At 40.1% G+C, this 23,879-nt stretch overlaps 3 protein-coding genes across 3 annotated transcripts in view; 2 read left to right on the forward strand and 1 right to left on the reverse strand.

Annotated features, from left to right (window-relative positions):
• Window positions 1-6,866, forward strand: part of LOC137260070 (uncharacterized) — a 57,174-nt gene extending 50,308 nt beyond the window's left edge. Inside the window, exons 7-10 of the mRNA XM_067797763.1 lie at window positions 1-365; window positions 801-868; window positions 1,508-1,788; window positions 3,406-6,866. The exon at window positions 1-365 is cut by the window's left edge and continues 139 nt beyond it. Of these exons, the coding sequence (XP_067653864.1) occupies window positions 1-365; window positions 801-868; window positions 1,508-1,788; window positions 3,406-3,547 (856 nt within the window). The 3' untranslated portion in view covers window positions 3,548-6,866. The remainder of the gene's footprint in view (window positions 366-800; window positions 869-1,507; window positions 1,789-3,405) is intronic.
• A 459-nt stretch (window positions 6,867-7,325) lies between these two features.
• Window positions 7,326-8,237, forward strand: LOC137259387 (uncharacterized). The gene has a single exon (XM_067797055.1). The coding sequence runs from the start codon at window positions 7,326-7,328 to the stop codon at window positions 8,235-8,237; it is 912 nt and encodes a 303-aa protein (XP_067653156.1).
• Window positions 8,238-11,552: 3,315 nt separating this feature from the next.
• LOC137259869 (uncharacterized) lies at window positions 11,553-16,846 on the reverse strand. Its single transcript, XM_067797502.1, has 5 exons — window positions 16,692-16,846; window positions 15,074-15,104; window positions 13,623-13,772; window positions 12,632-12,874; window positions 11,553-11,843 (listed from the first exon to the last, which is right to left on the reverse strand). Exons 1-5 carry the CDS (start codon window positions 16,692-16,694, stop codon window positions 11,815-11,817), a joined length of 456 nt encoding a protein of 151 aa, XP_067653603.1. The 5' UTR covers window positions 16,695-16,846; the 3' UTR covers window positions 11,553-11,814.
• Between the last annotated feature and the right edge of the window lie 7,033 nt (window positions 16,847-23,879).

The following is a 23,879-nucleotide window of genomic DNA, read 5'->3' on the forward strand; positions in this document are numbered from 1 at the left end:
AACAGCCTTCAACAAAGTCAGAAGAGATGACACGAGTCGAGAAAGTCACGAACGTTTTGAAAGAGAAATTAAAGAAATAAACGCCACGTTGATGAACGCCTTGGAAACAGCCAAAGCTGTGAAAGATTTGTGTGGACGGCACAGAAAGGTCACAGACATTCACACAGGAAGTGTTGTTATAGCAATTCAGTGTTCAACTCTCGCTTCGCTCGAGACTTTACGAGAGTATTATAAAACTGGCGAGCTGAAACAACTGCTGTACAAAAGTATTGTAACCGAAAGGTTAAAGAAGGAGTTTGGAAAGTATATTTTGCTGTCTGTGTCGATATCAGAGGACGATTTTGAAAGATGCAGGCGACGCTTAGGTAAACAGTAGTTATTTTTCGTCTGAAATTTGTTGTCTGTTTTGTTTTAGGACCGCACTCAACAATATTCAAGCTATATGACAGCGGTCAGTAAATAATCGAGTCTGCACTAGACAATCCAATGATCAATAGCATGAACGATTGGGATAGGATGACACGTGTGAACCAAGATAGCGAGCCACCCGATCCCGTTAGTCGCCTCTTGCAACCACCATGGACTGCTGAGGACCAGTTGTAACCAGGTCCGTCTGGGATGAACACGTGTCGTTTGGGATTTGTAGACAGGTATCCAAACAACTGACAAATGAAGACTTCCAGAAATATACAGTCAGTAAAATGCATTTGTCTAGTAACTATAAACAATGTAAGGTGGCTCTGTTATGAGCTGCGTCCCTTGGTGTCCTGATTTCTTACATGTCATATCTCTGCCTTCAGAAGAACCTCTCCGTGACGTCACATGCCAAAGAAAGACACCTGCTCGGACACCTCGGACACCGGCCATGGTAAGTCCAGGACTTGTATAGTAGAGCTGGTGTGAATTTTGTATCATCGTGTCTATTCTTCCGCGGTGTTTCTGTTGTATCGTAGAGTGTCGATATTTTCTGTTGTGGAGTAGTGTAGAGTAATTATTGAATATAAGTGTGTTTATTCCGTCGATTTTTTTTGCCGTTGTATCGTAGAGTGTAGTGTGTCTATTTTATCGTTATATGTCAATTATATTTCAGTGGATCTGTTGTATCGTAGAGTGTAGTGTGTCTACCTTACAGTTATATGTCTGTTGTATTTCAGTGGATCTGTTGTATGGTAGAGTGTAGTGTGCCTATCTTATCGTTATATTTCAACTGTATTTCAATGGGTCTGTTGTATTGTAGAGTCGATTTTATGGTAAAGCGTGTGTTTTATCACAATGTGTCATTCGTATCGTACTGTGTCTATTGTTTCGTACCATCTGTCCAATGTCTAATCGTATCATATTACGTGAACCATACTTTATCGTCCCGTAGTATTGACTGAAGTTTTGTATGCTGTGTACCTCTAGTATATATTCTATCCATCGGATAGCATTTTTCGGACAGACCACGTAATGAATCATCCAAACATGGACAACACAACACCAAATTATGCCTGTCATCCTTCTTCAGCTATCTCCATCAAAGAGGATAACCAAAAGCGCTGACGACCTGGAGAACATCCCGTCAATGCCACCTACCCCTGTGAATCACTGTCGTAGTGCCTCCACCCCGGTCCTGATGACGTCATCGCCACTGTCTAGTCCCACCCACATCACAAGGTCCCCCTGTACGCCCACTAAGAGGGACCGGGTGTTTTCCTTCACCAGCAGGTGTCCCACCCCATCCCGACAGAGGAACCTGTCACTGTCGTCAGCAGGGGATATCTCACCGCGAAGGATATTTCAACCCATGTAAGTAGTCACAGATACCTGGCGTTAAAAAGATTGCATACAACCATTTTTCATAGTGACCGAAAACACACAACCAAGTGAGTGAGTCGAGTTTTACGCCGCTTTTAGCAATATCACGGCGGTGGACACCAGAAACGGGCTACTCACCGGGAATCGAACTCGTCTCTTCGGCGTGACAAGCGAACGTTTTAAGCACTGGGATAACTCACAGGTCCCACCCATGCAAGCAGTCGGGGTTACCTGAAGGATAAAAGATTGAGTTGTCTGGTTGAGGCCCGCGAGAATATACCTGGTCAGTGCGTAGAACAAAGAACAAAACAACTTAAACCAGATATCAATAAATCTAGCTGGGCAGAGAAAACTGGAAACAGGTCACTACTTTTGAATTTTGATTATATGTTATGACTGGTTGACACATGTCATCGGTTCCCTTATTACGCAGTTCGATGTTCATACGGTTGATAACTGGATTGTCTGGTCCAGACGCGATTATTTACAGACAGCCGCCAAATATAGCTGGAATATTGCTGAGTGCGGCGTGAAACTAAACTCACTCACTCACTACATGTTATAAAAACATAATTCCCTGTCCATATTATTGGTGAAAGACAGTCTTTGTTAAGTTACGGATTATGCTCTATAATGACAGCCAAACATAATCTTTTTTTTATATTTTTACAGTTCCACTTACTTAAACCCTTAAACATCCGTGTTATGATTTGTCGTCAGTATCCTGTGCTTGTAGTAAGGAGCGACTAACGGGATCGGGTGGTCAGACTCGCTGACTTGATTGACACATGTCATCGGTTCCCAGTTGTGAAGATCGATGCTCATGAGGTCTGATGCAGGCTCGATTATTTACAGACCGCTAACTTGGTTGACACATGTCATAGTATCTCAGCTGCGTCAGTCGATAATCACTGGATTGTCTGGTGCAAGCTCGATTATTTACAGACCGTTGACTTGGTTGACACATGTCAGTATCTCAACTGCGTGGATCGATAATCACTGGATTGTCTGATGCAGGCGCGATTATTTACAGACCGCCACCACATAGCTTGAATTCTGCTGAATAAACAGAGGATACTAAAAGACCTTCTGTGTAATACCATTTTTATTAAACGAGTTAATGATTTGGTATCAGACGAGCGAAAGCGAGTTTGATACTAAATCTTTAACGAGTTTAATGAAAATGGTATTTCACGGAAGCGAGTTTCGTATTCTGTTTATTACTCGCCAACATAAATTGACATAAACTGCGGCGAAATTGCCTACAGTGTGAGGACTCTCAGCTTTCAAGTCAAGCAAGGTCTAGTAAAATCGCGACATCAACATTAGCATTGTGACGTCACAACTTTGAACCATTTTGACGTCATACGTCATGCGGTATTACACTAGTGTAATACTGAAGTGAAAATATTACACTGCAGTATCTTCAACGGGCGAGTAATAAGGCGTAAAACTAAACACACACTCATTCGGTACAAACTGTAACGCGCTGGCAACTACCAAAACGATAGAGGTGATCTTTGATCACTTAACAATCTTTCCACAAATAAAAACATGATTTCAGTTGTTATTATCATTATCACCATGTTCTTATTGTTGTTATTTCAGAAACTCTGACAGTCCCCCTTGTTCACCGTCCAAGAGATCCTTCACATTCATCGACGCTTACAGCCAGCAGTCTTCCCCGAGACTACGTAAGAGCCTTGAAGACATAACGTCTGACCTCGAGAATGTGTCCGTCCACCGGTAACAGGCCTGCGACTTGACACAGCAGACACTGTCACGACCTCGGTCAAGGACGAGCGCGACAGTCATAATCAAACAGTTTTCAGTTGGCTCTCCATAGTTACGAACAAATGCTGAAAGTGCGTGTATATACTGAGGGAAACAAATAAGGGAACACCACATGCATCATGGCAGTGTTCCTTATTTATTCTCAGATCTCCTCCCACAGCGATGTTCAAAGCTGAGGATGAAACCTGGAAAATATTAAAGGTCACATGCAACGTAAAACACAACTTTGCAGATTCTGATACCTTTCTATATGTACTTACTGAAACAAATCAACAAAAATGCCAATTGAACCTATAAATTTAAAAAAAACGAGCTGGAAAAAAGCCCGCGAAATCGGAGTTCAGACGATTCACTAAATTTCCCCCAGCCCTGGGGGAAAAAGTGGTTTCCACAGCTGTGCTGCCCTGCGCCCATAACGCATGCGCAGTGAATAGGTCCGCCTAGCTTGAAACAGCATGCATTCCCGGCCGGTATGAGGTCGTGAGCAGTAGTCTAATCCTGGTTGTGTACACAAACAAGTAAATAATCTACTCGTTACATAAAAAACTTGCTGATTGTGGTAAGTAAGGTTCTATCACAGAGAAAGCTCTCTGTCTGGTTTATTGACACCAATATGTCTGCCTGCGTGTCTGTTAAAGGCAATATCCAATACACAGCTTCAATGATTGACCACATGCATTTTGAACTTAACACCTATCAGGCTGTACGCCATAAACAAAATAAATTGATTTATGACTCGTGCACCCGAGTCCTGTGTCTCCCACATTATGTAATTAGGCAGGTGTGATACTTGTACACGTGACATGTTTTTATGTCTGAGGGCTGCAATCAAAATACATCCATTTTTCTCGGATGATTGGATCTGACGGAAACTGGTGCAAACTCGTGTTAGTTTCAAGTCCTGCAATGTACTTAGACGAATGGCAGTTTCCAGCCACGCAGTATTTCACCATCTCTACTGAAATGAGTTTTGATTGGATCGAACGCAAATTCAGAGAACACGTATTTACAAAACCCAACATCTCTATATACATTCTTCATGGATAACGACTTCTTTTCGTGTATACGATTTTGTTTGACAACAGTAAATGAATCCATACTGAAACGACGCATCAAGTACACAAAAAGAAGTTGTTATCCATAAAGAATCTTACTTTCTTGTGACTGGCTATACTTCTAAAATGCCCATCAAAGAGATCATCTTTCTGTACACACAATGAACCCTCAGCATATCAACAGATGAAACAGCCAATCGGAAGCCGTCGTTTCACTTGAGTGCACACCCACCTACTATGACTGGGTTCGGTCTCCAGAGGGTTTCGTTTCGAGGGAAGTAAATCCAAGTACAAAATATTGCACTTTTGAATCGCGATTTCGTTTAGCTGTTTTTTACAAGCAGCAATGTATATTATGTGTCATGAATAAGAGATAATTGTGTTTTAATTATGTTTGATGTTTTGGTTGCATGTGACGTTTAACGGAACACATTTAAGTGATTTTATATATTTCTTTCTCTCAGTATATATGTCAAAAATGGCCGATGTCTGCACGTCTTTGTTGATGGCTGTTAATATTTATTACCTTACCTCACCCATAAATGTTTTCTGATTGGCTGAACGCTTTTTATTATTTTCAATGTACGCCGCTTACAAGCGAGCAACATTTTCTGTGTTACCAGCTGGGAATCCCGAACTGTGGGAATTCATTTGGTACTTCGTTTTAGTGATTCTTTAGCTCGAATAAATGGTTCACGTATGATGTACGGAAATTACCGATGTTTTGCAGATGCAGATGGATGTGAGGGAGGTAACTCTAACTTTGTTTTTATTGTCGTCTGCTGCATTCAGTCACAGGCAAACTGAAGCGCAAATGGGTTTGCGCACCACAGAGAATATGACAAGTCTTCTTATATGCGAACGAAGCGAGCAAAGATTGGCAACGTACTGTGCTCGCTTCGGATCGAAATATATTATTCATGTCAAAGTAAAATATCGCCACCATCAAAGGTACACTCCCATTTCATCACTTGGCCGTGCTTTCACATGTCTTACCCCATGATTGGTAATTACTCACGTGAAATATATTTTATTCAACATTTTAAGCGCCACTTAAGCGTTCTTCGCCTTCATTACCCCTGACAGAAATGCCCTGCCAGCAGAAATTAAAAGACATACCATACTGCCTAATTTTATCATGAACCTGTTGGAGATTATTTGTCGTCACTAATGTTAGCATTTTTGTAACATGTATTCTACATAAAATCACCTCTGGCGTAATGGGTGAATGAAGCAGGGGAGGTAACTGTAAGTATTAGAATAATACCCTCCTGTTCCTTCACTCCGTTGAACCGGAAGCTGGAAGGGGGAATGGAGGCGAAGAACGGTCTGATAACCACGAGTTGCGCTTAAAATGTTGAATAAAATATAGTTCACGTGAGTAATTGTTCAACATGGGGTGGGAAATGTGAGAGAACAACCCGGTGAAGAAATTGATGTATACCTTTGATGGTGCCGATGTTTTATTTTGACATGAGAAATATTTTTCAAACCGAAGCAAGGAAAGTGCGTTGCCAACCTTTTCTCGCTTCGCTCGCATAAGAACACTGGTCATTTTCTCTATGCTGTGCAACCCACTTGCGCTACAGTTTGTGGTTCAATGTCATCCGAAATTCTGGGACTGGCTAAGTGCTTCAAACAGTTCCAAATTGAATCGGTCTGTAAGATAACTGATGCAGCCCCTGTGACCAGTGACCAGCTTCTCTTGTGACTTCTATGAATCAAGGTCAGGATATGACCTCTTTTTAATCTATATGACACATGTGGCTCTCATTAAATTGTACTGGTCGATGAGAAAGGTTATTGTTTAAAAAACCACAATGACTGAATAATGCCTGTTTTAAATTTTGATCATTAATATTTCAATCTTGAAGTTACTGGTTGCACGGCTCGAGGGACGACTCATGTCGTCATCGTAACGTCGGTAAATCTCAAAGGTATGTTGTAATGTTATATGAATGACATGGTTGGTTGTATGCTTCGATCAAGAAATGATGACGCTGTGTTAACGTCACAGCTTATACCCCAAATTGAATGAATTTGGGTTTACGCCGCTTCTAGCAATATTCCAGCAACATCACGGCGGGGAACACCAGTCATACGACAAAGAGTATACATGTATTTTCCCAAATGACTGCCTTATACGGAATTTCTATTTTGCTCGTTTCTGTTTTGCTTTTCTGTGTTCTTTTTCACAATAGAACAATCCTTTTTTATTTTGCATTCGTGTTTTAGTCGTGTTATTATCTTGTTAGGAGTATTTATTTGATTTAGTTGATCGGCTTTTCCTTTTGTAGTGGTTTTTTGTATTGTTTTGCAGTTTGCGTTTGTTGATTTTCGTTGTTTTCAACTGAATACTGCCAAATATCTGTGTTCATTCCTAAGGGGGACCACTTCATGTGTTCATACCCGCGCCATTTTGAGTTTCTCCAGTCACCAGAATCAGATTAGGCAAGCATTTATATTGTATGCGTTTATTGCTCACGAGGACAATGAAGCAAATTTGAGTAACCTTTCTAAGTCTTGTGTTAGATTTATCCTTTTTATATGCACTAGTTTCAAAATTGCAAATATCCATTGTGGCTCACCGTAATGGCAGGCAAACGCGCGCGGGCTTAATTCTTTTACTTAACATTGAATGTACTGCATAATATCTAAATTCTGAATGGGAAGTGCAGGATGTCTTCAGCTACTCTGAATGGTTTCAACTTTCCTGAATGGAAGATGTTGAATGTCATCAATTTTCCTGAATGGAAGATGTTGAATGTCATCAGTTTTCATGAATGGAAAATGTTGAATGTCATCAGCTTTCCTGAATGGAAGATGTTGAATGTCATCAACTTTCCTGAATGGAAGATGTTGAATGTCATCAATTTTCCTGAATGGAAAATGTTGAATGTCATCAACTTTCCTGAATGGAAGATGTTGAATGTCATCAGTTTTCCTGAATGGAAGATGTTGAATGTCATCAACTTTCCTGAATGGAAGATGTTGAATGTCATCAGTTTTCATGAATGGAAAATGTTGAATGTCATCAACTTTCCTGAATGGAAGATGTTGAATGTCATCAACTTTCCTGAATGGAAGATGTTGAATGTCATCAACTTTCCTGAATGGAAGATGTTGAATGTCATCAATTTTTCTGAATGGAAGATGTTGAATGTCATCAACTTTCCTGAATGGAAAATGTTGAATGTCATCAACTTTCCTGAATGGAAGATGTTGAATGTCATCAGTTTTCCTGAATGGAAAATGTTGAATGTCATCAACTTTCCTGAATGGAAGATGTTGAATGTCATCAACTTTCCTGAATGGAAGATGTTGAATGTCATCAATTTTCCTGAATGGAAGATGTTGAATGTCATCAACTTTCCTGAATGGAAAATGTTGAATGTCATCAACTTTCCTGAATGGAAGATGTTGAATGTCATCAGTTTTCCTGAATGGAAAATGTTGAATGTCATCAACTTTCCTGAATGGAAGATGTTGAATGTCATCAGTTTTCCTGAATGGAAAATGTTGAATGTCATCAACTTTCCTGAATGGAAGATGTTGAATGTCATCAACTTTCCTGAATATGGAAGATGTTGAATGTCATCAACTTTCCTGAATATGGAAGATGTTGAATGTCATCAACTTTCCTGAATGGAAGATGTTGAATGTCATCAGTTTTCATGAATGGAAAATGTTGAATGTCATCAACTTTCCTGAATGGAAGATGTTGAATGTCATCAAGTTTCCTGAATGGAAGATGTTGAATGTCATCAACTTTCCTGAATGGAAAATGTTGAATGTCATCAATTGTCCTGAATGGAAGATGTTGAATGTCATCAACTTTCCTGAATGGAAAATGTTGAATGTCATCAATTGTCCTGAATGATAGATATTGAATGTCATCAATTTTCCTGAATGGAAAATGTTGAATGTCATCAACTTTCCTGAATGGAAGATGTTGAATGACATCGTGTGTTCTGGCTGGAAAGTTATGAATGTTATCAGTTATTCCAGAGAAAAAGTAGTGAGTAATTTATATCATGAAAACGGGCAGAGGATGAGTGACGTTTCCATATCTGAATGGAATGTTTGTACTGGCGTACGCTATTCTAAATGGAATGAGCCGATCGACATCTGATATTCTGAATGGAATGTGCTGATCGACATCTGATATTCTGAATGGAATGTGCTGATTGACAGTAATACTCTATATGTAAGATAATGTATGGTATCTAACTAAAGATATTTAATTTAATTCAAGATGTTTTTTTTTTTTGTCTCCATTCGGTTGCATGGTGAAGTGTTAATCATCTTTGTCAAGTGAGGCGAAACATGCTGTTGTTATTGTTATTTATAATGCTGTCATTTCGACACGTTTATTGTATACAGAGGTTTCTTTATTTTTGGACTCATATATATTCAAGACACAATTGTTTATTATCTTAAACGGGGCGACGATACGATGGGTAGCGTGAAAATATATGGTCACTCCACGTGTACCTTACTTAGACGGAAGCAAACATTGCTGATTTGTATTGAAAGTATCAGGTTATCACGACATAATTTAAATCGGTAATGAAATGCGAATAATATAAGACTAAATGTTACCTATGAGGGTGAATGATAACATCCAGCGGATATTAGCGATTTTCAATTCTGATTGGTCAATAGAAGCTGTATGACCACTCTCCTATCCAGAGTTCTGGGCCCCGTTTCACAAAACTCTCGTAAGCCTAAGGTCTCGTAACTTTTCCCGTAGCCTTTGCACCTCCTATGTTACAGTATGCCAGGTACAAATGCTACGAGAAAAGTTACGAGACCTTAGGCTTACGAGAGTTTTGTGAAACGGGGCCCTGCTTTGCAGAGTCCCAGCCAGTATAGTTCCTCTGCCACAAGCCAGAAAGTTGTGACGCTTCGTCACATCTTACACAGTCCAATATAATGTACATGTTTCTTAACGGGTATAGTTTTAATGAGTCTGCACATCTAATTAAACATCATTGTTAGGATGGTTTAGTTTCAATGAGAAATTATCCTTAGACTTATAACACTATTTCGATTTACGTAGCGATCCTTTCTTTACTGTCATCGAAGCGTTATGGAGAGTAAACGATACAGCCGGTTTGAGATATAAATATGCATTATCATAAACCTAACTGCCTCACTCGTAGAAGAATTCTTACGTAACAGTGTAAAACAATGTGAAAACCGCGCCGAATCGATTGCGTCATGCTAGCCTCTGCTTATGAATGTGCGCGCTTGTTTACTAACAAGAGAAAAGTCCGGTCACGTGATATGCAACTTAGCCTGTTATGCTAGCCATCGCTGCGCCGGAGTGGACTATGTGACGTGACTGTACGACGTAAAATGCAACATGACGTCATCCGAAGTTAATGACGTCACAAACTGTTGCGATGCGTCATTTGTGGCCGGGTCTGGGGATCACGCCCCTTATTCCCACGGGACAGATTATGTACCATAAGTCGTAACTTGGTGATTGCATATTGCGTTCGGGTGTTACGAAACTCAGAATTTCTGAATGGCCAACTTGTTTATGTGTGAAGTTCTGTCATTCGTCTGTGAAATAAGCATGGCGCCTATATTATACTCTCGTTATGAAGCAGTACTCAGATAATGTAGACTCATTGCATCCGATATCCCGTGAACTGATACGTGCTTTGTGATCCTGCCAAATCATTTTTCATGACATAAATAATTATATTCTTAAATTATACATAAACACTGTACATATTGTTTCCTCTATAGAAACGTTATTTAATTCAGAGAAGATTCTTTTAGAATAAATACAAAAAATGAATATTGTTATTGTCTTGTTTGGTTGGTGAGAGTATGGTTTGTAGCCATTGTGAAAATGACTTCAGTCATAGCACGTCGTTTACATATGTTTGATGGGTGAGGGACTTTACTTTTATGCCGCGCTTGGCAATATTCCAGCATTGTCACAGCGGGGGATACCAGAAATGGGCTTCACACATTTACCCATCTGGGAACTCGAACCGGGGACTCGAACTCTTTAACCACAAGGCTACCCCATCGCCCAAACATGTGATGAAAGATTGAAAGGACGTGTGAAAACCCGCTAGTACGGGTCTGGTGATCGTAAACAAAACATCATAGGTGCCATGCATATCCAAAGGAAGGCAACTCTACGCATATCATTGGGGGATTCCAGAAATCCCTTAGATCATTGTTCCGCTCTCCTGCTCATTATCTGAACCAAGACGGCGAGTCTGATCACCCGATCCCATCAGTCGCCTCTCATGACAAGCATACAAGTGAAGGTCCGGTGTAGAATATTCCTTCAGCAACCCATCCTTGCCATAAAAGGCGACTATGCTTGTCTAAGAGGGCGACTAAAGGGATCTGGTGGTCGGGTTTGCTGGCTTCACATGTCACCGGTTCCCAATTTTGCGCAGATCGATGCTCATGCTGTTGATCACCGGATTGTCTGGTCCAGACTCGATTATTTACAGACCGCTACCATATTGCTGGAATATTGCTGAATGCGACGTAAAACTAAACTCACTCACTCACTCAGTATGACGAGATGAGGGTTGGTGAAGACCAGTTCCACCAAGGATCTTCATGGGTTCCTTCCGAAATGTAAAACATAGGCAATATTTGAAGCAACGTGTTTGTGGGAATGAATACATACACATATGCCACCAGACAAACAGTTGTTGTTTGAAAACCGAACAGGTGGACAATAGAAAACAGCTTGTGCAGATCATGTCCGACAGATCACAAAGGCACATGTATGCATGTAAACATTTGATAAAGTTAGGACTATATCGCCGTGATTGTGTGATGTACCTTTATGGTGTTTTTTTAGATTAACGAAAGTAATGTTATACCTAAACGTCACGACTGCAGAAAAAATACAATTCTAGCTAAAAAACAAAAACAAAACTGTTTACTAAGGCAGCGTCTGATGATCACATTGGTGAATAAAGCTCAAAACGTGTTATAATATATTCAGTCTCCATATTGCTGAGTGCCAAGTCAAACAACAAAGGTGCAGCAAAGTATCACCCATCATCATCATCAACATCATCATCATCGTCGCCGTCGTCATCAGTGGCAGCAGCAACCTCATCAGCAAATGGGTGGACCGCACATTGCACTCTAAACAGCTGATTCCGAAGGAAGAGTGTCACATATTTTTCATCAACACTTTAAATTCTGAAACAGTCGATATTTTAGGTTAATCAGTCTACGGTTTGACCCAAAACTATGTGTATGAAAACCAAATAAAATCGATCATGAACTTTATGCTTCTATTACTCATCCACAAAAAACCACGGATAACCAAAACATTCGGGAACATTTTTAGTTTTGTGATTAAACCTAGTCAAGGATAATTCTACCGTAGATACAGACTAAAACAAGCTATTTATTCGTAAAATAGTAAAATAACTGGACTTTGACTAAAATAGTTAAAACTTACTATATTATACAGATCTGATTCCATTGAACGCAACTTAGAAATATATTGTAACGATAATGTAAGAGACGGTCCATCAGCCTCCACAGATAAACTCTGAATCAGAGGTCTTTCGAAGGATCCAAGGCAAAGTCCGAGGTCTTGTGATGAACAGAATTGATTAGAAAAGACAAATTTGCCCCCAAAATAGCTTTAATAAATGTACATTTTCAAAATAGTGACACTGAGGTTTATTAGCTATTGTCAAAAAAATAACGGTCACTTGAACTTTGCATCATGCGCAAATAAAGCTTCAGATGTCACCCTTGTTTTGTGTTCCTAAGTTTGTGACGTCATGATACCTTGACATTTGTCCTTTGACCTTCAAGAAATTACATTCCTCGAATTTTCAAGGCGACCAACTATTTGCATGACATAAAGGGCACCCTAAAAGTGACATGTCATATTTCTGTTGCAATTAGTTTGAGTGAAGTTAGATCATTTTTTCATGTAGACTGACTAGCCTACAAGCCTCTCAGATAAATACCTTCAAAATCTATTTTCCCGTCTTCATCGTAGTCACCTTCCCGGATCATTTCATCTACTTCCTCGTCTGTCAGATCTTCACCTAGATGCTTCATAGTGTTCTTAAGATCATGTCTACCTATGTACCCGTCTCCGTCTGTATCGAAAACTCGGAACATCTCGATCATCTCGACGTCGGACATTTTGTTGGCGTTTTTCCGGTTGACAATGTTGACAAAATCCGAAAACTCCCCGAACCCTTTGCCTGAAAATATAGAGGATCATCTTGGAAGTTTTCTTCCATGAGTTTCCTGAAATTGGTATGACACAGAGGCGAGTGTAATACCTGTGTTATTGCCATGACTACGTTAAAGACTCGAATTTGATTAGATTCACTTTGGATTGAAAAATGTGTGTGATCGCATGACCTCTTCACTGCGCTCGTACACAACACTGTCGAACTATTCCCTTTTGACCACCAACATGGCCGCTATTAATATAAAAGACGTGACGGAAATGCTAAAGATAAAACAGTTATCATTACAGTGTCTCGAAAATAAAGTATTAAATGAGCCATGACCTGACAAACGACCCCAGTTTGCATATATGGGAACGCCCTCAAGAACATTCCAGTTGAAACAAGAAGGAAACACGTTGCCGTCTAAGTATTGAAAAGTTACTCGTGCGAATCGTGTCGTGGTGGTGTCTTGCTGAACTAAATCGCTGTACGAGACACGTGTTAAACAGTAGCGGTATTGATTTCACGCAACGGTCAGCATGTATTGCACGTGCTTGATAGCTAATCTACCTGTAGCAACCAAGTGTACTTGTCAAGATTACTTGCTCCGCCTGCTTGTCACAGACGCTGGCTCATCTAACACTTGTCACTTCTTTTCCTCCACCTCTATAAGATAATCTCTATATCACATTATAAGAAAATTCAAACTCAATTACAATGTACTGGTATTGCCACAAGCAAACAATATCAAAGTCATAATGTGATCTTCCCTCACCATCATGGTCCATCTCCTTCACCATATCCTGCAGCTCTGTATCTGTCGGATTTTGTCCTAGTGACCGCATCACCACGCCCAACTCGGCGCATGTGATCCTTCCGTCACCATCTTTGTCAAACAGCGCAAACGCCTCTTGGATCTCTGCAGCTGCAATACATTTTCTCATTGATTGAGCCCTGCATTGATGTAATAACTTCTTTTTTGTCATGTTTCACCCAGCAGTGACTGGGTACCCGCAGCAGTAAGTCACATGACTGGTAATCCTCTGGCGCATCACATGCTAGCCGGGATAACAATATGCGCCTTGAACATGTAAAAGTGCATCGACAAATGTGCCTTTTAAATATAAATTATCAATATTCCATAACAGCTGAAAGATGAAAGTCAGAATACTATGAGCGTCTTTCATGAGCGTCCCTTTCAAGTGTTGTGAAGTTACTTAAAAGTATTAGTACATATATTAGTAGAGACAGTAGATTGTATCAAGAAATAGGAAATTTCCCCTTCAACTTGACAGTTGTGAGGTGTATTTTAGAACGTGGGGTATTTTATTAGTGTTTAAAAGTCTTTGGCACCTTGACTCCTGAGTCTCAGTCTAACGCCCAAACGAGGCAGGTGTATGAAGCACATGTGGTCTCACCTTATCAAATTGCCTCAGTTTACCAAGCAGTGAATGGGTACCCGGTGGGATGAGATGGTCATAGGACTAACAACAACATGGGTTATGGCGCACACTGATTCACTGACAGGGTAATAACGCTAGCGCTTCAAACGAGCATACACCTTGCGGGTGAATGAGTGAGTTTAGTTTTACGCTGTACTTAGCAATTTTCCACCTGTATGTCTAGATCAGACAATCCAGTGATCTACGAAATTGAAATACGACGACATGTGTCATGTGAGTTTCACTACCCGATCCCGTTAGTCGCCTCTAAATTCGGATCTTCACGGATCGCATATTCCTTGTGAGTGGAAGTTAACACAATGTAAATACACATATTATCACATTATTATCACGAAACAACACAATTGATATAAGATACGATGAGAAACATTACCCAAGCCAGTTGCAGCAACCCGGCAGCCTTAGTTGCCTTGACGACAAACATGCATTGTGAACAAGTCTAGTCCTGACCTTTACCCGTCTCACACAAAATTTGGCAGCTGTTAAAACTCATCTCAGCTGTATTACAATGACTTCAGCTCTCCTGGATCCCACAGGACGGTGTGGTAGCTTTGTGGCTAAAGCGTTGGCTCGTCGCACCGAACGGCCGGGTTCGATTCTCCATTTATGGTGTCACCCGCCCTGTTGTCAAACTATTGCTAGAAGCAGTGTAAAATTAAACTCACTCACTCATACAAAACGAGTTAAAACTTTGTGGTGCACGTGTATGTTGGATAAATATATATGTTAACAACATCCGCTATACTAGGTACAGAATACCTACCTGAATATTGGCCTGATGTCGGTTGATCAGTCTGAAATAACATTCTTTAGCTTTGAAGGTACAATGTCACACATTTCGTACATTAGTTTGGACGATAATATATTTGATACTCATTTTATCTTCCTTTCGGTACTATTATCTCCTATGACTTGCCATTCTCTTCCCACAGAGGTTACTTGTGATATCTTCCTACGAACCTCTCTTCTAATACGGGTATATTTCGCGGTTCTCATAAAATCCCCTAGTGGCAAAAAGGCAGCAGATTTATCTCCCTTTTTTCTGTCCAATTAGAACACGTGTTACATCGACCTAGATTCAACTCGACAAATGCAAGCTAGAAGAAACATATGAGTATCGCGCACGGGAAGAGGTTCTAGTTTTCACGATGCATCCGGAAATTACCGACATCTTGCGAACGATCACTTTTGAAACAAGGTCGCTGATTGCACTACTAAATCTGATTGCCTCCAATCACGTGTCTTGAGGTTACGTAGGAAGATATGACAAGTAACCACTGTGGGAAGAGATTGATGACTTACCTGAAATCGGTAATTGAAACTAATTGGTTTCCAGAGAACAGTTGTCAAATATACAACATGAAAAAACATCCCCGTACATCGGAAAAGTCCCACGCGTTTTTATCGGTGTTTGCGTATGATGTTCGTAAAGAGTGCTCCTAGATTTCTGCACTCTATGTGGTTCGCTTAAAATATTGTTTGCGCAGATTGATACTCATGCTGTTGATCACTGGATTGTCTGATTGACTCGATTACTTGCAGATCGCCGCCATATAGCTGGAATATTGCAGCGTAAAACTAAACTCACTCACTCACTCACTCAGTCACTCGCTTTAAATAAGGATAAACCTTATATTCACAGGTTTAGCGGTGTTCTGACCACACACGGCTTATAGAAGCGATATTAAAATCCTACAAACTACCAGGGGAGATAACTTTATAGAATGTAAACCTTTGCATCACCGTCACGTCCTCAACCAGAGTTATGGCTGGAAAATATCACAATGAAAAACAAAATTTTAATTGTAAAACTATTTTTCGTTACCCTTGTAAGTTATTTAACCGTGTTTGTGGGTATTGTTTTTAAACTGGATCACTTGGTAACAGTCTTTAAATTAATCTATGTCCTCCTTATGCTTTAAATTCCGGACCCGTGAAGGTCTACCCGGGGTAGAATAGGCCTTCAACAACCCATGCTTCGGGTGGTAAGGCTCGATGACTTGGTTGACACATATCATCGATTCCCAACTTGCACAGATCGATGCTCGTGTTGTTGATCACCGGGTTGTCTGGTCGAGATTCGATTATTTACAGACTGCCGCCATATAGCTGGAATATTGCTAAACGCGGCGTAACACTAAACTCACTCACTCACTTTACATTCCGTATGTTTTACATTGTAATTCATAGTCTGTAACTTGTTTGTTTCCAAACAAATATGCGCACAACATTGCCTTTGCTTTAATAATAAAATAAAGAATCGGTGCGAAAAATGATTCTAACCCCTGAATTTACATTTTCAGTTATCGTATCTAAATGAATAAGAAGAAAATATACTTAGTCCAAGAACAGGAATGTATCCCAGTCAAACTGGTACTTACCATCTCGTAGAGCTGTTATTACGTTCTGATGTCAAAAGGTGTCGTGTCTTGACCGTCCTTAACCTTCAACACAAACACATCCAAGTCAGAGTACTGAGTGGTATAACGTCACAGCTGTGAAATGTGTTTTGACCACCAAAGATGTAGCTGAGGATGTATCAGATTGTGTTATATTTAGCAACCCGCAGACCAGGAAGTGGTTTGACAAAGGGGATTCCCCTTTGTTTACACATCAGTTGACCTACATTATACATAGCTAGGTCAGATATAAATAGAATGCATCACGTAGTTTCCCGATCTACATTGTTTCTGTACATTGTATTCATGTCTTAAACTGATCTCAGGTATGCCAGCTCGCAAATGATTGGGTTAAAAATACATCCCAGCACCGGACACCATGAGCATCGGTCCGCGCGAATGGGGTCAGCAACATAGTCACGTGCATGTGAGAGTTCCTAAACGGACAGGGTCACGTGTCACTATAGCATGTTATCGTTAGTTGGTTGGCTGGGTTTTTTTTACGCCGCTAAAACCAATAATCCAGCTGCATGACGCCGGTCTGTAAATAATCGAGTCCAGTGATCAAGAGTATGAACATCGATGTGCGCCATTGGGAAGCAATGACGTGGGTCAACCAAGTCAGTCAGTGTGACTACCCGATCCCGTTAGTCGTATCTTACAACATGCAATACCAGCTACAACCCGGATCTTCTCGGGTTGTGTCTCTGTTATTTTGTCATATGTAACAACTAACTACGGATCAGAGTGAGTCAGTAAGTTTAGTTTTGAGCCGCTTCTTACCAATATATCACGGCGGGGAACACGAAGGATGGGCTTCACACATTGTGTTCATGCAGGAAATCGAACCCGAGTATTAGGCGTAACGAGTCACCACTTTAACCACCAGGCTACCCTACCGACCAGATCAATCAGAAGAAATATGTTGTGAACTGTTGCATTTTGTGTTTATTACTTTCTGGATATGTCAACGAAAGGATATCAGATATTAGAGAAAATATAAGTTTAAAGATTGTTTGTTTCTATTTGGGCCGGGCAGCCTAGTCACGCTATAGCCTGAACACCACAACCGGTTTTCCTGTTCAGCCGAAATCAAAAGCACATCCAAAATAATACCATAGCTGAACAGTCTGTTCTGGTGACCCGATCACTGGAACGTCTGGTCCAAACTCAATTATTTACAGACCGCCGTCGAACTGCTCGAACGCTCCTGAGAGAGGCCTTAAACAATAAAAAAAACAGTTTGTTTCTTTCCGCTGACAGAAACAGGAATACGAGAGAGTGAGTGGGATTAGTTTTACGCCGCTTTTAGCAATATTCCAGCAACGTTACTGCGGGGGATACCAGAACCCCACAGTACCTATATGAGGAATCGACACCGGGTCTTTGGTGTGACGAGCGAACGTCGACAGAGAGGTCATGCACGTATAAAGATAAGGGGAATAACTCCGCTATGGTTTACACTGGGTCAATGTAACTCAGATCACATGGAGAGAATGTGCTGTGGATACGGACAGTGTGTTTTCGTGATGTTTTCTTCACATTGAACCAAACTATTCCAATACAAAGTTCTCCAATGTGAGAGGATACCTTTTGGTAATTTCACAATTTGTAAGAAACAATGCCAATGTATTACATCTAAAAGCAGGTTATGGCGATTTGGATGTCCCTAGCCAATACATAATTTAGCTCTTAGATTTCCATATTCTCCTGTTTGCGTAGATGTATTTTGATTAATTTTGCATTATTATGAACCCCACATGGGTACAATGTGTAAGGTCCATTTTCTGGTGTCCCCTGCCGTGATATCGCTGGAATATTGCTAAAAGTGGCGTAATACCAAACTCACTCACTCACTCACTCATTATTAACGGAGTAACAGCCACATTTTCAAATGTAATTAAATAACTGAAAATAATGCGACATTTTAGTTGACGTCAAGGGATGTTTTATGCATTGTGTGTCGTCGGAAAAAGACGACTCTGGTTGCTGATTAGTATATATCTTACCTAATTTCCACTCAATGTGTAAAAGATCTCGGCTTCTGTGTCAGAATTCAACACTTTTTAGCCAAAATATAAAATGAATGGTTTTACCACTGAAATAGTGTCCTGAATATATCAACAATTAGACGGTTTTACTACATATCTTATTGTGAGCAACACGCGCACCTGTCTGGCATCAATTTAGCGTAAATGAAAATTTCACAACACCTGAATATTCACTGAATATTCATTTACGAAATATACGTTTCTTCTCATGATTATGAAATTATTTCACTTCATAAGTATGCAATGAAAGGTGCAGAAGTATTAGAATGTGGACATAAGGCTTGTCCAAATTAAGACATGACCTGGTTTATATATTTTTAACAATTTTCGTATAAATATTGTTTAAGTTAGATATTCTGCCATCAGATATATTTTAATCGAATTTGAATTGACTTTATTATAGAAAAAAATGATAGTGAATCATAAAACGTTTTTGACAAACTCGCACCTGGTCAATCGATCTTCATAATTGTTTTGTCTATAAAAACGACACAAACCCACACAATGAACAAGACCATTCCTTTCAATATGAGTGCCTTTACATTTCAGAAAATGTACAAATCATTTTCATTAAAATTATCAGTTTTACTTTTAAGTTGGAATTAAATCGCTGTTTATTAACCTGTTCATATGAAACTGCAATATTTGTCCGAACGTATTGAATATTGTACATCACGGGAACTAAAGCACATGTTGCAGTAATGGCTACGTGTGATCTTCCAACACTTGTGTACAGGCTTAAAATGTGGTAAAGTACACTTACTGAGTCAATTTCCCATGTAAATATTATTCAAACAGTCAAAAGCTTTCAAAGAATAAAAACGCATACCTTATATCCACATATGATACGTTGAACATGGAAATATGTAGATACTGAAATCAGTTTCATTAAAAAATATCTGAACGATACGCAAAATACATCACAATACTAAAAGTGCAATCGGAATGGTATTGGCATTGTGTGTACTCTTGTTCTTGTACTCTTGTGACCTTCACCTCAAAGAAATTGTCTTATGTGTGCAACAATGTTGACATGTGACATCACAACCGATGACCGATTCCTTATTGAAATGGCGGCTTCGTTGACAAGGGTACACCGGATTTTGCGAGGACGTTTTCAGGGATCTTTTGTACATAAATGTGAGATGTAAGTAATCGGAATTATTCTGACTATCTGTGTATTGTTATATGTTTTTATCGTTTACATTATAAATGACGGAAGAAGCCAGAAATGCCGATAAGTACCGTTGTCGTTCTGCGTGATTTTGCGTCAGTCATGGCGTCACGCTGCACTAAAAGTTTGACAATTTCTTATGAATTACCAACTGATATCATTGTATCTATTTTTAATTTGTTATTTCTTGCTACGACACTCTTCCCCTGAATATACTAAGCGTATTTAGCCATTGTAAGTAATGATTAGACGGCTGGATGTTGGAAAATTCCGAAAATGCTACTCAATGTAAAATTGGAATTCTTCTTTGTTTACATTTCAAACAAGCGCTGTCTTTCGAGCACAGCGTTCGTTTTCATACAAATTATCTTTCGTTTCGTTTTACCTAGACCGTTGGTATTGGTGACAAAGACCATTTGTAATTTGACTCTAAGATGTGTGGGGAATTCAATGATGGATTTGTCGCAGCTAGCTATGAAGTGTACATGATGTAATAGGCGTCTCAATACCGGCCTTCTCGAAACGTGATTTTGTAAACCCTATCCAATATGGCGGAAAGCTCACTTCAGCGTTCGTGTAAGTGTATTTTCGAAAACATCCCAACCGATTGTGGGTTCATCGGCGACATTTCAGAATTGTCATTACTGGTTACATGAAAACTTAATATCAGTGACCATTAATATGCTATTTTTGAAGTTCATTACTCCCAGTAATTATCCGGTTTTCACATTTCAAAATATACTGCAAATAACGCTGTGAATATCGACTTTGTTTAGTTTGAAAAATGACGACATTTACGATGAAGCCTATTTTGAAGGGCAATTTTAAGCACTTTAGCTTGATCTGAGATAATAGTAGATGGTATCAAGAAACAGGGCATTTTCCGCAGAATTCAAAATTGTAAAGTATTTATATATGTGTGGTATATTTAGAATTTTATTGGACTTCAAAGTGAGGGATGTAGAGGAAGGATATATATGTCCCTGTTGCATCCAGGGGGTTAACCGCTAGGCTACCCCTATTGCTCCGAATGTGATGTAAACAAATAAACAAACTAATAACGGCGGACATTCACATACAGGCCCGTATGTAGACCAGTGGGGTAGGGAGACAGCTGCTCCAGTAGAAGTTTTTCACAGGCTGTTATCTATGCATCGGAATATTTACATAAGATTCGTCTAACGATCAAATAGTATTTGTTAGTGCAAGCACAAAACCTGGGATTGAGATGCTTTGCCCATGCTGTGTTTGTGCCAGGTATTTCTTAATTGGCGCACGCGGAACCAGAGCATGAAAAGGTTCAGAAGAGCCGCTCGGATCTTCTCGGCTTATTCCGTCCCGAATATAAATGTCAAGAGAAGTGCCAAGTTAAGACCATATCGCGCATAAAGGGTGATAACTCCGCCAGCCTTCTTGAATTCGTGTAAGTGAATGAAGCGCAAGTCTGACAAAAATCTCACAAGTTTTGCAAATTCGTGTTATCTGAACAATTTGTGTTATCAGAAGCAACAACCGGGGCTAGCCCTTAAATGCTGATAGAGTATATCTGCTCCTTTGAGCGAACTTTGAATGTGGTGCTTATCTTGCTCGTTAGTGATGTTAGTCCAACCCCGAGACAGGATGTCACATCTGCACCAAGTTCACCATATTTTTAAAAGGCATACTCGAAGTAAAACATGAACTCAGCCTTCTGTTCTTCCTAAATGCTTCCTAATTACCACAGTGGAAGGCTTGTTTTGTGGGGTGAGACTTAAATACACACCCTTTCTTTTTTACGCTCATTCATGCAGTCAATGCACTTTTCTCCAAGTATTCGGGGTACAATAGGCCTTCAGCAAACCCATGCTTGCCATAAAAGGCGACTATACTTGTCGTAATAGGTGACTGACGGGATCGGGTGGTCTTGATCGTTGTTTTGGTTGACATATGTCATCGGTTCCCAGTTGCGCAGATCGATGCTCATGTTGTTGGTCACTGGGTTGTCTGGTCCAGACTCGATTATTTACAGACCGCGGCCATATGGCTGGAATATTACTGAGTGCGGCGTAAAACTAAACTCACTCACTCACTCACTTCAAGTATATCGTGTTTGAAGGAAATATGATGCTCTTGTTCCAAGTATTCGATGACTGACACCCGTTCGATTGATTCCCCCATATGGTTTAAATGTGTGAAGCGTCATAAAATCATACTCACTCTCTCACGCACTCCTCTCGTTAGTAGCAACAAGATCATCACAGAAAAACCAGTTTAGTCGAATACAACAACCAGCACATGGATTTCGGTATAAAGTCAGTGATTGCTTGTTTGTTTGTTGTATACCGCCACAATAATCGCTTCTGGATCACACAATCTAGTGATCAAGAGCATAAGAATCGATATACGCGATATGTGTCAGCCATGCCGGCGAGTCCGGCCACCCAGTCCCGTTAGTCGCCTATAAGATCTAACACTGATCTTCACTGGTCTGGTTACTGAAGATCAGTTCTAACCCTGATCTTCACGTATTATGTGGATACTTTTAACAGTGTTCCAGCAATATCACGGCGGGACTCCAGGAACGGGTTTCACACATTGTACTGATGTAGGGAATTGAAGCCAGGATCCTCGGCGTGACGAGTGAACGCGGCTACCTCGCGACCCTCCCGATATTAAGATCGGCGTGGGTTGATGAAGATCAAATATAACCAGGATCTTCACAGGTCTTTATTGTGAAGTCACTGAAGCCATTTTCAGGAGTTACGCGAACTGTCACTACCACAATATCGGATGTGTTAATCAGTCTGTGACGTCACAAACTTGACCACCTCAGCGAACGGCCCGTCAACCCCGCTGAGCTAATTTCGATATAGATACACAGATCAAAGATATGTTATATTTACAAATAACAAACGCCCAGCGTCTTATCCAGCCTCACGCCCTTTTAATATTTAATCCCTGTTATTATGAATGATAAGCCAGCATTAATCGTATCATAATATTAGGGGCGTGACAAAATCTCCTACTGTGTACACACAACATTCTCGCTCACAGAGCACGTCGATGTTTGCACGTGTGCATCCACTAAAGTCGCACACATTTATGTCCGCCTTTAAATACCGCATTTTTACAAATATATAGAGGTCACTAAACGACCTTCCGTGTAATACCATTTTTATTAAACGAGTTAATGATTTGGTATCAGACGAGCGAAAGCGTGTTTGATACTAAATCCTTAACGATATATATGGAAATTGTATTTCACGGAAGCGAGTTTAGTATTCTGTTTATTACTCGCCAACATAGATTGACATAAACTGCGGCGAAATTGCCTACAGTGTGAGGACACTCAGCTTTCAAGTCAAGCAAGGTCTAGTAAAATCGCGACATCAACATTAGCATTGTGACGTCACAACTTTGAACCATTTTGACGTCATACGTCAAGCGGTGTTACACTAAATTGGTTTACACGGAAGGTCGTTTAGTATCCTCTTTACACTGTCAGTAATTTTCACTGAACTATGTCATGTAGCCTTTTCTTGATTAAAGACTCTGCAGGGAGGAGTGTTAAAGATGTATGATGAATATCATTGGAAATAAAACAAATATGGGCAATACGATCAATACGTTTTGTTTTTTGTTTTTTTTAATAGATGTGCAAATCAGATTTACAAGCATTTGCATACCGAACACAGCACCAGACTCACGACGAATCTGGAGAAGCATTATCATCAAAGAGTACAAATGAGAGAGTAAAATTTTACGCCGTTAAATCCCTGCCAACTCATTACGGAGGAGAAAAGAAATGACTTTCACTCATTGTACCCATGTGACGAATCGGACCCGGGTCTTCGGCGCTTCAACCACAAGCCTACCACAGACGATCAAATGATTTACAACACCGCCACAGTCATGTGCCCGCACAAGTAAACAAACAGTCGTACCTGGTCTCAGACAAACCAGTGA

The sequence above is a fragment of the Haliotis asinina genome, chromosome 13, assembly GCF_037392515.1.
Source record: "Haliotis asinina isolate JCU_RB_2024 chromosome 13, JCU_Hal_asi_v2, whole genome shotgun sequence".
Classification (NCBI taxonomy): Eukaryota; Metazoa; Mollusca; class Gastropoda; order Lepetellida; family Haliotidae; genus Haliotis; species Haliotis asinina.

Excerpts from the sequence above, each read along its gene's own strand:
- LOC137259387 (XM_067797055.1), top strand. The coding sequence starts at position 7,326 with ATGTCTTCAGCTACTCTGAATGGTTTCAACTTTCCTGAATGGAAGATG.
- LOC137259869 (XM_067797502.1), bottom strand. Across the intron at positions 12,875-13,622 it reads GAAGGAGATGGACCATGATG|GCAAAGGGTTCGGGGAGTTT; the intron begins GTGAGGGAAGAT and ends CTATATTTTCAG. Across the intron at positions 11,844-12,631 it reads CGGGAAAATAGATTTTGAAG|AATTTAAAGTGTTGATGAAA; the intron begins GTATTTATCTGA and ends CGACTGTTTCAG.